This window comes from Carex rostrata, chromosome 6 (genome assembly GCF_964058835.1).
Source record: "Carex rostrata chromosome 6, lpCarRost1.2, whole genome shotgun sequence".
Taxonomy (NCBI): Eukaryota; Viridiplantae; Streptophyta; class Magnoliopsida; order Poales; family Cyperaceae; genus Carex; species Carex rostrata.
This window is the reverse complement of record NC_135923.1, coordinates 11826469-11842013: the sequence shown is the minus strand read 5'-3', so window position 1 is coordinate 11842013 and position 15545 is coordinate 11826469. Positions and strand designations below refer to the sequence as shown.

The window sequence follows — 15545 nt, the reverse complement described above, 5'->3', positions numbered from 1 at the left end:
TTATGACAATCCGATTTATGAGACGGTGAAAATTCCTAGTTTATTTTTTTATTTTATTGTAATTATAAAGTATCAAGCTTAACATATCAGACGAGTTAAATGTATCAGTTAGTATTTCAAATTATTTTATAAACTAAAGTAATCCAATTCAGTTTGATACTAACAAACTCTCCTCAATCCGAATGCAGCAAATTGTGCCGTCAGATTTACAATTTTTGATGGGATGAAAAGGACGTCTCCAGTTCAGAGCAACGGAGAGGGATTTTTGAATTGTCGGAGGCAAGATGTGATGGATGGGAGGAACGTTCAGATATTTTAGGCGCATGACATAGACACGTCACACCAAGTCCGGGAAGTAAAAGATCTAATTCCTAACGTCTTCCCTGCACCTGGAGCAGACATTTTCTACACTGATATCTGGGTCCCACTGAAAACAGTAATTCTACGAGCCTTCGACCGTGACTAACTCTCACTTCGTTAGATAAAATTAACTTAGCAGAGGCTTCATTATTCTTATTAAACTCACAAAAGTCGGAATAAAAATCTTCCACGGTGTCTTTGGAATTTTTGATTCCTTTTACTCGGTCTTGTAAGATATTTTAGTCTGAAATGATAGAAAGTGAGGAGATTAAAGGCGGATGTTAGATCAAATTGAACTGTTTAAATATAGTTAAGGACATTTGACTGACCTCTGTGTCGCCTCTAGCCTGGACTTCTGGTACAACGACTCTTCAACGACTCGTTAAAACTACGTTACATCTACGAACCTGTAATCTATTTAGTTCCGAGCTTGCACCTGCCAAACGGAACTGTTCGAATCATAACAATGTATCATGCGATATTTTTTACGGAAAATAAAAGTCAACTTTTTTTTAGTAAAAATTTGGAGTTCTATTAAACTATTTAATATTTATAAAGTTTCGGAACTGCCGACTTCACACGAAAAGCGTTACCTTTGCTGCTAAACTAAATGCTGATTCTCAAATAAAAAATTAATTTTACAATATCATGTCATTTTACTCTCAATTATATTAAAAATCATACATAAATAAAATAAAATAAATAAAAGTCAATCAACTTCGTTCTTTCTTCCTCCCTCTGCTTCGGGAGCTTAGGCTGCATTACTCCGCAAAAAAAAAAAAAAATAGTGTAATTAAGGAAAGGAAATGGATGGATGATAAAATATATTCATCTTCTTTAATATTTTACCCTTTTTTTGAAAAAAAAAAAAGATAAATTATGAAGTGTTTAAATTGTTTCCTATCCTCTCTAAAAAGAGTACATGCATTATTTCTGGAGAGCATCATTCAAAAATTATCATTTTCTGATACAATTTTAAATGATACCTGGCTGCTGAGTTATGTTTGCTATAACAAAGTGTCTAATTTTTTTTTTTACCTTTCAGTCACTCTCGAAATTATTGTCAGAATAAACACTATTAAGATTTAGTAATCTTATCCGCATTGTAAAGTCTACACGTGTGCAGAATCGATCACATTTTTTTTAAGTGACAAGAAGTAATGTTGCAAGTTTAGTTAGCACTACACTATACAATTCTATTTTTTTTTTCAATTCAACGAAATTAAATTTGCAAAAAAAATGTCCTTGTTAATTATACACTATAATCAAATTAAAATTGTAAATCAGAGCGAGCGTCGACTTCCTGGATAAATCGTTTTGCAAGTCTAGTTGCGAGCAAGGGAAAATCTATGTACATACAAGGGAGTTAAAAACTTAAAAGAATTAATCTTTGATTTAGTGATAAAGAAAATACTCTTCATACAGAAAGTCATATGTCCGAAATTCAGATAGAAAAGTGCCTTGTAGATATTAAATATTTTAGTGGTTTGACTTTCAACTTTAATTAAAAAAAAATACAAGGGCGATAAATTTTTCATACTTAGTAAATTACAGTGTATGTAATAGATTGGAAAAGCAAGTTAGTCCGCGATATTGCAGTTGCTCTTTACTGGGAAGTTTTTATTCGGAAAAAATATTATAAATTATATATAGAAACTTAAAGAGAGTATCTTCATTTTGGATTCTATAGATGAATTCGAAAAAAAAAAAAAGATTGGATTAAAGTTAAGAAACAATTTTTTTTTCTTTCTAAAATGATGGCTTTATCTTTTATGAAATAAAAAGAGTGCTGAGGATTATTTAAGTGGTTGGATTTTTTTTTTTTTTGAAACAGAATAAAATACTTTGGTTTTCGAGAAAAAAAAAATTATGTTTCAAAGTTTGAATCCAATTTTTTTTTTTTCCGGATCCATATGTAGCATCAAGAAACGGTGACACTCTTTATGTTTTCATTTATTATTTAATAATAGTTTAAATAAAAAAAATCCCCTCACTACTTTGCATGCATTAAAGGATAAGGTACAAAAAAAATTAAAATATTGGTGCAGAGAATTTGCTGAGGGTCTGATGCCAGATTGGCATTCTGAATTGTTAGTTGGGCCACCGACCACTCAATCCACTACCAGTCCGCTCCTTCAAGTTAAGAATTATATCTCCTCACCTTCTATTTATTGAGTTAATGAATGAGAGGCCTCAATTCACGTCGGAGCCTCGCAGGGAGAATTTATGTTAAATTGTTTATAGTCTATAGATCTATGATAGTGGTCCCCAGCTTGCGTCCTCTATTTATCTTTTTTTTTTTAAACTTGGTAGCAGTTATCAAGGTTCGTGAGGTAGAATCGAACTCTCGACCTTTGGGTATAACAACTCTAGGATATTTTTCTAGCCAATTGTGCATCCTCTATGTATCACCGGCCGATAGAAGAGGATGTTAGGAGCATCCGACGGCAATTAAGTGCAAGGGAGCCAGGAGGGAAAGAAAGTTGCTTTGGTCCAGAGGGTGTGTGATGTGATCCATATTTAGGGTGTGCTCCAGAACCTGTCGCGCAGAGGAAGGGGACGGGAGACGAAGGGAGGGTAACACGGCTCGTGTTACTCCGTCTACACCCCGAATCGGGGGGTACGAATTTCGGAAGCTTTCAACGTAGAGTTACCCCTGCAACAGTAGCGTTTCCCCTTCCTCTCCTCTATGATTTCTTCGTTCTGGAGCGAGTAACTGTGACGGACAGCTCCGGTCTGCCTTCGTCTCCCCTTCCTTCCCTTTAATGAGAGGTTTACTCTCCGTTGTGGAGCACGCTCTTAGTGTATCTTAAATATATTTTGGGGAGTACATGTCGTATAATACTATTATAATTATAAATGATTTTTTTTTATTCCGTGCAGACTTGGGCAAGGGCAGATTTACTGTAGCACAGCTGCGCCCCCCCCCCCCCCCCCTCCCTGGATTTTGAGTTTTAGTGGTGATCTATTGGTACCGATCGACTTTGCCTCTCCCTGAAATTTTTTTTGCCCCCTTCTGGATGTTTGATTTGTAATTCAGGTTAAATTTAGTGTTAAAATCAAAATAATTTTTTTGAATTATGATTGGTAATATTAATTATAAATTATAGGATCAGAAATTACAAGTCAGGGTATTGAAAAATATAAGTCAAAACATTGTATTTTTTTATCGAGTACCCAATTAGTTAATTGATTTAAATCCGATTCGATATTTTTTTTGCTCCCCTGACGAAAATTCTGAGTCCGCCCTGAACTTGGGATGACAAGTTACAACTGTTGGAATGACGAAATAGCATAATACTTCACAATTTCGGCGGAAAATGTCTGTCAAGCGTGAATTGGTAAATTCAGAATAATATTGAAATAGATTAATTAGTTGTTATAATAAATTAGTTGAATAACAAATTTGCATTGCGTGAAATAACAATTATTATGATTTTATATTATTTATATATGTCACTATATTCATTAGTATTATTGTTATCATTATTAAATTGTTAACATAATAATTATTTTTATTACTTTCATTATTTATTTTGTTTTACTGTATCGTAATCATCGTCATCATTATTTAAATTATTTGCACTATCTCATTATCATCATCGTCATCATCACCATTTGTTACATGATCGTGATCATCATTTAATCATTATTGTACGATCTCCATTCTACTATTTCAATTATTGTAGAATTGATCATTACTATTACATTTAAAAAAAAAAAAATTGTGCATGTTTAATTTGGATAATTGTACAGAGGTTTGCCTAGTTTGAAGACCGGGGAGGACGGAGGTACTTACCGTTCTTGATTTCTTCGAAAGAACGAAACCACGTGAATTTTCGACTAGTCACTAGTGACTAACCAATCAATCAAATATAATAATATATTACTGATGAAGGTCACGGGCTTTATTATTTTACAAAGGTCAAAGAAGGCTCCTATTATTAATCCTAACAAAAAGAAATATATCTAGAGGATGGTTCAAATGCCTCCATCTCTCTATCATTTTCAAAGTTCAAACAGTCGATCCGAACTGCTCAACCTAACCTCCATACTAAAATATGTTTGGAGACCAAATTTTATATTTTTAGGAATTTTTTTATTATTTTTTTAGATAGGTACAAAATCAGTAAATCCGAACTATCTAAAAATAGTATTTTTGTACCTATCTAAAAAAATAGTAAAAAAATTTCTAAAAATATAAAATTTGGTCTCCAAACATATTTTAGTATGGAGGTTAAGTTGAGCGGTTCGGATCGACTATTTAAACTTTAAAAATGATGAAGAGAGATGGAGACATGATAGAAGCACGATGAAAATACAAAAACATGGAGGCATTTGATCCGTCCTCATATATCTATATGCTATATCACCTCACCTCCTCCTAAAAGTAACCTAATCCACCTTTTTTCATCTTGGAAACGTTTCGTAGGGTAGGATGCTTACCAATTGCCTTTCTTGAAGGATTCTTTGTCTGATGACGCCCCAGGCCCCAGCTAAGAAAATTACATTTGACTTGCCAACCTTTTTAGAACATGTGAGATGTAATGATCCATCAGGTAGATAGACGTAGCCTTTCAAATATTTCACCCAGCATTGCTTTATTAAATTTTAATCTGGACAGAACCGGACCTTTAAATTATAGGAGTCATTCGGTAACAAAGAATTAAGAGTGAGGGATTAAGAGCTTAAGGAGCATTAAGGAACCGATGTTCGGTTGTCTTAATTCGTGGGTAAAAGCTAAGGAATTTAAGGGAAGAGGTACGAGTGCCTTAAAGTATGGGCAGAGAATTAACATTCGAGCAAGAGGAAGTTAAACGAGGTATTCTTAATCCACGCTAAGAAACCGGTGTTCGGTAGGATTAAGTGGCTAAGGAAGTTAAAAGAATTGGATTAAGCTTTAAGAAGGCTTAATTTTTTTTTATTCTGTATATAGAGAAAATCACATATAAACACAAAAATTTACAACAAAAAAAGGATCGATTGACACTCGTATCTTGTTAGTACCTCTGCTGCTTCTGATTTTAGTTATTATATAACGATTGATTTATACATTTTAGTCATTAAATTTAATTTACAATCAAATCTAAGTTCCAAACTACAGCTGTTCGCCAGACCACTGTTGTGGTCCAATATATGAGGCTTGTTAACGATTGTTGGGATAAATTTAGTCTTATGATCGTCACCAATACACAGGGACGGAGCAGATATCTCTATTCTTATATTATGTACATAGTTGTTCTGATCCGTCAATGACTAATATTGAAAGATGAATTTTCGAATTGAATATCAACCCTTTAATCACATAATCTGTCTTCTTTTAATTAAATATATCTATTTTATGTATAGAAGTCTAAATTTAATTAAAAACATAGTCGTCACACAAACTGTTACATGGTTTGTCATAATTAAAATTTTCTTATTTTTTCTTACAGCTATCTTTGATTCATGCAATTAAATTATTTCCTTTTTTTTCATTTTTTTCCATTTAATTTCTCCTATTTCTCTATATTTTTTATAATGAAAATTGAAACAATCATATATATATTTTCGAATTTTGTTTAGATCTACTGTATCTTTGTGAATAAATGAGTAGCAGATTTTATTATGTTGATGTTTACATTAAAAAAAATTATTGTGCTGATAGTCTGATAGAGGGTGTGAATTTTAACAACAATGTTTTTGCTCATGCAGTGTCGAGGTGAGAGAGTTTTTAGAAATGATTGTTTGCCCTTTTTAGTTGACAGTTCAATTTGTCTACGATACATAAAGAAGGAAACAATAAAAATATAATTTTAGCATATATCTACATAATCAACACATAATCTTTTCACATTATCTGAATATATTCGCTCGTTGTATTCTTTCTCTCACCTTATGACTTTGATTTAACGAAACACTCAGATGGCTAAAGCGACTTAAAACATGAAACTATTGAAGTCTTTTTTTTTCAGAGTAAGATGAAAATGCTTGATTATTATTTTCGTATATTAATTATACACTTAATTTTTAAATAGTTAATCTAAATTGTTCAACATGACATTTAATTAAAATGTGCTTTGAGATCAAATTGTATATTTTAAAACAAGTACTAACTTTTAGATATGTACAAAACCAATGATTTTTGTACTCATCAAAATAATTAGTAAACAAATTATAAGACCTCAAAGACCATTTTATTATGGAGATCATGTTGAGCAATTCAGACCAGCCATTTGAACTTTGAAAATAAAGTTAAGAATGTGAGGCATGATTGGGGTTCAAGTACATTTGAACTTGGGAAAATTATAACTATTATTTCAAAATATATAAACTATTAATTAAATAAAGTGGTAAAAAATATTGTATAATTTAATTTTGTCATAAATTACAAATTAAATAGTTATATAAAGAGTGAGGCTATGGTGCTATGTATAGCACGGATTAATCTGTACTACAGACCAGTATTTTTATTTTCAAAATTGTAACAGTTGATATGAATCGTTCAACATGGTCTTTATATGAATATGTACTTGTAAACTAAATTTTACATTTTTAGAATTTTTGGATGGTCCATAATTTTCAGATTAAGTGATTTTTTACCCATCTAAACGAATAGTAAAATTTTCTAAAAATATATAAAATTTAGTTTACAAATACACATTTATATGAAGGTCATGTTGAACGGTTCATATCCAATATTACAATTAAAATATAAAAAAAAAATCAATTCATAGCGCGGACCAATACGAGCTATGCATCCCATTGCCCCACTCTACTTCTAATAATGAAATTATATAATTATATGTATAAATAAAAAGATATCATATATAATTTTATATTTAATAATTATTATGTAAAAGTTATAATATATTATTATGTAAAGTAATAAAATTATATTTATTAATTTTGTGTGAATGTTAAACAAAAAAATCTCTTCATATTATATTAAATCTTATAATATATTTCCGTTGCAACGCATGGGCACGTTATTAGTAGATGTTAATTGACTTCTATTTTGTTTTTCAAAAATTTTATATTTACATGTAATTTACTATTTAGTTTAGTTTAAAATAAAATGTTATAGGTATTATAAAATTGACACCAAAATGACCCTTGCCAATGCATCTCATACAAATTCTACTGCAATTTAAATTTACTCAAAGTTACTTTCTTATTACGTTGCATGTATAAAAGGATGTATTTCTATCTAGCAGTGTCCGAGACCAAAAAAAAAATAGCAAAATTATCTTTTTCCCATTTTGTTATCTAATTTCAGAAAGAACGAAAATTTACATAAAGAAAACAAGGAACGAAGGAACCGTGCATTCGCTGAATGTTTTTCGTTGATTGGGTCTCCACACCACATGCAGCCCAGGTGCGGATGAATTCGTATCCTCTGCATTAACTCAAAAGGAAATCTTTTGAGTTAATAATCCTGACCATCTGATCTGTCTTAAGATTCGTGTGGACTAGATCCGCACTAATATTAAAGAGTTCCCTATATCATAAGCAGAGGTCAGATTGGCTTCATTTAAAATGAGACGGTTGAGATTAATTAACTCAAAAAATTCCTTTTTGAGTTAATGCAGAGGAGACGCATTTGGTGCGGATGCCAGAATTGAGCTTCCCTGTACATCATTGATTGGGTCACAGTTTCTATGACGTCAGAATTTAATGCATGAACTTGGTCCGGACTCCGGACTGGCTTTTCAACTCGTGCTGATTTTTTTATTTTTTTGATTGGCTTTTCAATTGTATCTAGATCAGATAAGTTGGACTTCAATGGAATGGAGAAAAGGAGGACTCTCCTATTTTCCAATTTGAACCGTTTAAAATCGATCAAACGGTTTTAATTATATCTAATTTATTTTAATAGATTATATTGATATAAAAGAAAAAAGTAATTAAAGCCGTTTGATCAATTTTGAACGGTTCGGATTGGAGAATATGAGGGTCCTCCTTTTCTCAAGAAAAGGAACAGATTTGCTTCCGGACTTCAATCATCTCCAGGCGCCCCTTCACTCCTATAAAAGACCCCTAGACTAAATATAATAGACATCTTTTGTATCTTTATTTTTCATTTCTTAAGTGAGAATAAAGGTGTATGTAAAAACTAAGTAGGAGGGTACTTCGTGTATGGTTGTATATTTATCTTATTTCTCTATTGTATATGCCGTTCTGCAGTTAAGTTTAGATTCTTATGATTGGTAGTAAATCTTGTAACTCATGATGCTTTGATATATATTTTTATTTGATTATTGTTTAGTCTTTTGTTGTTCGATTGCTTTTGTCAGGGGCAGACCTAGGATTTTCATCAGAGGGGCAAAAAAATATCGAATCGGGTTTAAATAGCTTATCAGATTTTAACCCATTAACTAATTGGTACTTGATAAAAAAAATAATATTTTGACTTATATTTTTCACCACCTTGACTTATAATTTATAATCCTATAACTTATAATTAATATTATCAATCATAATTCAAAAAATTTATTTTGATTTTAACATTAAATTTAACTCGAATTACAAATCAAACATCTAGAGGGGGGCAAAAAAAATTTCAGAGAGGAGCAAAGTCAATCGGTACCAATAAATCACCACTAAAACTTGAAATCCAGGGAGGGGGGGGGGGGGGGGGGGGGGGGGGGGCTGCCCCCCTTGCTACATTAGATTTGCCCCTGACTTTTGCGCTTTATGTTCGATCTTACTTGATTTTGTTTACTAGTTCAAACCGTCATGTGATGACTACACATGAAAGACTCGCTCATTAATTATATAAGCTGAGCACGAATATTAAAACAGATAACTCAATTTTTGGGTTTCAAATTTGAACCGTCTAATTTGAATCCGTGATAATCTATCCGGAGAAGAGTGCATATATCTCGAGAGATGAATACGAATTACGAAGCAATCTCGAGCGACGGATTCGAATCGGACGGTCTCAATCCAAAACTCAAAGATTGGGTTACTTTAGGGATTCGGACACGTGCCATCCTACAACAGGTCAATACAGTTCGTCATGAATTCCTATCCTCTGCATTAACTCAAAAATCTTTTGAGTTAATAAATCTCAATCGTCTCATCTGTTTTAATATTCGTGCGAATTAAATAATCTGCATTTTTTATGTTCCTCGTGAACGCGTATTAACTTGAAACATTTTAGTACTATGATTTGACTTTTGAGATTGATTTTGGGCTGCACCCTGGCAGCCTGCTGGAAACTGTCTTCGTTCGTAAAATATCTATATTGATTATTGGAATTGGTTTCGGGCCTATACGGATCCCACGGAGGATAAAATACACGGCATATATATAATATGTATATATATGTGAGAGAGTGGGGTCAGACCGTCAGAGTGATGCTCCCTTCAGCCTCACTCCAGTCTCCAGTCACACCTCACCTTGCCACCAAGGCGAATTCGTATCCTCTGAGATATCTCAAACTTTGCGTGACTTTATGGAAAATGTCAACCGTTTAAATACGTTCTGCACGAATCCCAAAACACACATAATACTGACCCCTACATCACCCCCGAATAGGAACCGGACACGTCGGTCACGCAAAAGTTGAGATATCTCAGAGGATATGCACTCCCACCAAGGCTGGATCTTCTTTATTTTCTTCACCGATTCCTTGCCTCACCTAATACCCTACCTACAGTTTCTAATGTCAAATTAAATGCACGCCTCATGTTGATCTGAATAGCCCCTCAACCCCCCCCCCCTCCCTCTCCCCTCTCTATCTGGTGTCTCTTTCCCTGGATTTGATCCGGAAGGGGGCCGCTTGACTTTAATGGCGGGAAAATTAAAATGGAGATGGAAATGGATATGGATTAACAATCATAGTCGCAGATTCAACTTCAGCTCGGAGAGATCTCCAAGCCAGATGCTTTCCTTTTCCACGCTGCTTTCTGCTCTACTGGTGCTTGCCTCTCAACTCGCGCTCGTCTCCGTGCCTCGATTCTTTTCTTCTCTTTCTCTTGTCGCCATGCTTCCCCTAGCTGGTCTACAACTACTCTCTCTCTAGATTCATTTAAACGTATTTTGTACTTATTTGATTTCTTATATTAGGAAAGTAAGAGCGGATTAATTGCACTGTAACTTTACTCAGTTATTTACGTTGTCAGTTAACCTGTGACAATCCGGTGAATTGTAATTCCCTATATATATATATATATATATCTAATAATTCTATTAGCTTTCTGTCAATCAAGATGATTCCAATCAAAAGTGAATTGCATTGAAATTGGGCAGCTGGAGTCAAACTCAAGTTTGGCAACTGTGTTTCTCAATGCATTTTAATCAGAAGATCAATAAATCCACTGATTAATGATTAGGGGAACAAATTGAGTTTAAAAATATAGTACAATTTTAACATCTGATTTGAACTGCTATTTGTTGCTTCTAGGTTTTGTGTTTTTTGCCACAATTGTTTCTGCGAGATGGTTGAGGCGAGTAGCTGGTGTCAATGCATCACCTCCTGCTTTTGTTTTGTTCAACATATTGTTTCTTTGGGGTGTTTATATTTTTGTAATTAGACAAGGTAACCCTTTCTTAGTCTATAGATATATCACTACTAAATCAAATTTAATGCAATTTTCTCTGTAGTGCATACTAATTTGTAAACTTTTTTGCTCTTCAAATTGCAGCTATTTCTTCTTTGTTAGATGCTTTTCTCCATGCCGAATGTTCTTTACTTTTGTTTGGTCTTTACAGGTTCGACTTCTACATTTCTTTACTAACAGTCACTACAGTTCTTTAGTAGGATAAAGAAACTGCATTGATTTCGTTTAAGATTCAATGTTCATGCCTTGGTCTCTAAAATTTGTAATTCGTTGGATTTCAGGATTTTCTCAAGTGACCCAGGAATTGTTCCACACGAGTCTTCTTTTTCTGTAGAAGCTCAATGCAAAGATCTTCCCAAATTCATTTCTTCCCCTGAGGTGGAATTTTTGTTTACTTATTTGATAATGTATTGTTATAGTTTCACGTTTGGTATATGTCACATAAGTGACATAACATAAGTTTTTATTCGTCATGAATGTGTTGCATTTGTTTGTATGTTCATAGTTTTGCACTGGCAGCAGCCACATAGGTATCAGGTAGTGCAATGGTACAGAAACCCAGCCTCTACAAACAGGATTACATGTTACTACTTGAGCTCATTCTGTATTTATCTTTCCTCTTGCTTTGGTTTGTTTTTACTCCCTGGGCTTTTGAATTCCAAATTTGTCCCTAATCACATTCATCCATTGGGCAATGGGCATGCTCCTGTGTCTGTGTATTTTGGTGCACATGTGCTTCTAATCTCAAATTTGATGGCTCTTTTTTATTAGGATCCCTTGCTGATCAATTTATGGTTTATGAATTAGAGCATTCCAGCATTTTCAAGAGTAAGGTACTGTAGCAAATGCAAGGCAAACATTAGGGGATTCGATCACCATTGCCCTGCTTTTGGAAATTGCATTGGTACAGAATCTGTCTCACTTAATCCTGACAATGTATCTTATTTTAGTTCTATTACACCCATGCAATTTTATCGTGTTTTTTTTTTCATTTGGAGTACAGGTCAGAAGAATTATCGTCTGTTTATAATACTGTTAACTGGATTTGTGATTGCTGAGTCCACGTATACAATGTGCTCCACTAAGTGTATGTATTGAGTCTCACTCCCTTGATTTAAATTTTTGTATCTGTACAAGCACCAAAGGAGGTTACTTAAAAATGGCTATAGGTTTTACAAATTCTTATTTGGTATGCCTGATAACTTCTGATAATTTGCAAGTGAAGCTTTAACTTTCTTTTTTAATTATTTTCAGTTATGTCTAGTTTCTTTTTCTTTTTTAAAAGAAATGTCCCTAATTAAGATATCTAAAACACGAAAGTTTTCCTTTTGTCTGCAGTTATAACAAGATCACTAAATACAATAAAAATAGAGGCAGAGGTATGCCATGTATTTCAATTCTTTTCTTAATTTCCCTTTGAAAGCCATGAGTTGAAATGCTATTATTCTCTAACCGTTGTTGTTTAAAAATTCCAAGAATGCTACTTTTGTTTTCCTCTGGAATTTTTCTAGTAGCCCATTTGTCTTAGCCACCTGAAAATTTCCTAAAATTAGGCCTATGCATTGATCTATTTATCTCTTATAATTCTAATGCTTTTATTTATCTTTCTATTTTTTTAGCAGTATCCGAATGCACTGTCTCTAAATATGGTAATTAGCACAATGCTCTTCTCCGTGCTTCAAGTGCTGTGGCAGGTACTGTACTAAACTATTGTGAAATCTCGCAAATTCTGTGTAAAAAGGAGTATAGCATAATTGGTATAACTAATTTCTCAGAGTAAATTACTCAAATGATCCCAAAATTGTGAACCATTTCTGGCTTCGATCCTCTTTTAGTAGTCACGTTTTGTCCATAAACATTCCTTTTGGTGTCTGTAAGTCACCCTTTCATGTAAATAAGTGGTTGAATGTCGTTATGAGAGCGGATATGGAATGGTCGTTTTGGAAAATATTTCTTGAATATCTTCCAATAATAAGTGATTCATTCAGTATCAGCACCAGTTCAGACTTCCCTTCATCGTTCTTGACTAACAGATGGTGGCATTGACAAAATAGTAGAAAGTGGGTTTTCTAGAAATCAGAATTCATATTTTCCAGCTTCATAGATCAAAACTTGAGTTGCATAATACTGCAAGGTCTGACTATATAATTAACTCGGTTTTAATTTGAAAACTACATACATGTGCCGCAAGGTCGATTAATGGGACTTGTACTCTTGTAGACTTATAGACTGGTTGCATGCGGTTGGCGTCCTTTGTATTTGTCTTTGAAAATTCAGTTTTGTAAAGCTTTTAAAAATGAGACATTTTTAGGATAGGTAATTGGGGTCGGTTCTCACATTTGAAAGGTCATTTGTCATTCAGGAGGTTGTTTGAGAGTTTTCCTATCAAGTATTAATATAAACTAACAATTGAGGGAAGTCTGAAAGTTGCCCTTATCGATTCAATCAAACCCTTGAACACATTTTGGGTTCATGTTATCTTTGGTTTACTGTGGTGTGGCCCTTCTGTTCTATTAACCACTAATAGAGCTGGCACTGTTGTTTCTCATGAAACAGCACTTTCTATAGTGGTGACACCTATTTTTAGATTAAAACCTCCATTCTGTAGCAAAATGGAAAAGAATAGAAAATCTGAAACTGTTGCAAATCTCTGGTCCCTTTCATGGCCAGAGATCCTCCACTTTTGCTGGTGTTCTCTTCTTGGGTTCTTTGTCACATCAGCTACTATCTCCCCCTCCCTGTTGAAAAAGGAGGAACCGAGGGTTAACCATAGCATTTTAATTTAGGGATAACACTTATGGCCCAACCATGATTAGCAGGCCATTGCATGAAGCGCTTGATTGAACCCAAAATTAATAGAGGCGCTATTGAACCAAATGCAGTAGCTGGGCATCAGTTTGAGATTTCCTTTAGAAAATAACATTTTGGTTTATTAGTTGATTAAAACACCTTTTTAATGTCTCATCATTTTATTAGAAGCAGCAATTCATTATTATGAATTTACAGACCTTGAAAATAATTAAATATATTAGAAAGTTCTAAATGGCTGATGGTGCATTGCATCTTCAAACAGTTATCTAAGATGAAGGTCATAATATTATCTTAGAAGGTACTGTTACATATTATTTTCTTATGTAAATAAATTTGAAGCAAACTATACCTTGACCACATGATATATGTTTCAAATGCAATTAACAAACAGAAGTTTCTGTAAAATAGTAGCTAAAGAATTAGCAACTCCTATCTGTAACCTTATCTTTCTGTAAAGATTCTATTTCATAAGATCCATAGTCAACAATTATTTATTTGTTTGGGTCAGAAAAATAGAAATTACTATGTCACCTGCCCTAAAAAAAATAGAAATTACTTCTCTTAATAAAAAGACATTTTTTTTTTATCAATTTCCTGTATTGTTGAATAAAATTTCAGGTTGTTTTTCTAATCTGGCACATATATTGCATATGCTTCAACATCAAGACAGAGGAGTGGGTAACCCCTTGCTTACCCTGCTTTGCCTTTTTGCTTCTTTGATTCCATATTTACATGAACCAAACAAACAAAATCACAGTCATATTTACATTGGTAGGCAATAGGCCGTGTGATTCTTTCATTTTTTTTTTTCCTAGATAAATTGGAACAAGTATCCTGAATTCCAGCTCATGGAACAGTCACATTTAGGTAAATATACCCTGCTGCTAATAAAATTTTCATTAACAATTTTTTTTGCGCCCCAAAAGGTATCTCTAATAATATATTTTTCTGTTCTATAATTTCAGGAAATAGCATTTCATTTACAAACCCGTATGACAAGGGGTTCATTTGTAACATTAAAGAATTTTTTAGACCAACACTGTAAAATTTAGGGAACTCCATATAGGTGTACCCTTGTGAATCGATAAATAGGATTGTAGTGTGGTCCGGGTACCATAGCATATTAGCATCAGAGACTATAATTAGAATTCTCCCACCTTTTACAGTTGGCTTTTCTTCTTTGGGGAACCGAGTCACTGTAATGATGAGATAAATAAACAGAGCGGTCATTTATTAATCGAGTTGTCCTGAAATAGTAGGAAGTGAATGCCTCTCGTAGGTACTAAAAGCTAGGTTGGGTGATGGGGTCTTTCGTTTGACCTAGAAACAGTATAGAAGGAAGGGATCAAATCTCCTGCCCCCAGAGTCACTGTTAGTGGGCTCCACTCACCCCAAATCTTAAACCCGGCTCCACCCACTCTAAATCCGACCCCACCCCACAGTGACTGAGGGGGCAGGAAAATCCTGCACCTCGGGGGGCAGGTGATCTGCTCTCATAGAAGGAAACCGAATCGTCTGCCCCCCGGGGGCAGGAATTGGGGGGCAGGAAATTCCTGTCCCCAGAGTCTCTGCCGGGTGGGACCGGTTACTGTTTTTAAATGGGCTCCACCCGCAGAGACTCTGGAGACAGACGATTCGGTCTCGTATATAAGACGGTTTATGGCGGTGGAATTAATATTCTTTTATGATAATCCCTGAGGAGACGTTTCATCGACTTAAAAAAGGTCGTGCATGAAAATATTAGAGAACGAAATGTGGAGGAGGCCAGCTAGCCGAGGACAACATAATGGAAACCTAGATGAAAAGAAAGAAAAAAGGAAACTAAAA

General features: G+C 33.9%; 1 protein-coding gene across 7 annotated transcripts; it reads left to right on the top strand.

Moving 5' to 3' along the window:
- Window positions 1-9942: 9942 nt before the first annotated feature.
- LOC144555761 (palmitoyltransferase akr1-like) lies at window positions 9943-14971 on the top strand. 7 transcript variants are annotated; one of them, XR_013512103.1, is made up of 11 exons: window positions 9943-10346; window positions 10751-10885; window positions 10992-11058; window positions 11189-11285; window positions 11715-11811; window positions 11911-11994; window positions 12246-12286; window positions 12527-12601; window positions 14337-14392; window positions 14476-14585; window positions 14684-14719. XR_013512103.1 is itself a non-coding variant. In XM_078304182.1 (11 exons), exons 1-11 carry the CDS (start codon window positions 10136-10138, stop codon window positions 14761-14763), a joined length of 999 nt encoding a protein of 332 aa, XP_078160308.1. In that variant the 5' UTR covers window positions 9943-10135; the 3' UTR covers window positions 14764-14971. The 7 variants fall into 7 exon arrangements, 6 of the variants coding, with proteins under 6 accessions (XP_078160308.1, XP_078160310.1, XP_078160312.1 ...); XM_078304182.1 differs by having other exon boundaries at window positions 14337-14396; window positions 14534-14585; window positions 14684-14971; XM_078304184.1 differs by having other exon boundaries at window positions 14337-14396; window positions 14494-14585; window positions 14684-14971.
- Window positions 14972-15545: the final 574 nt, after the last annotated feature.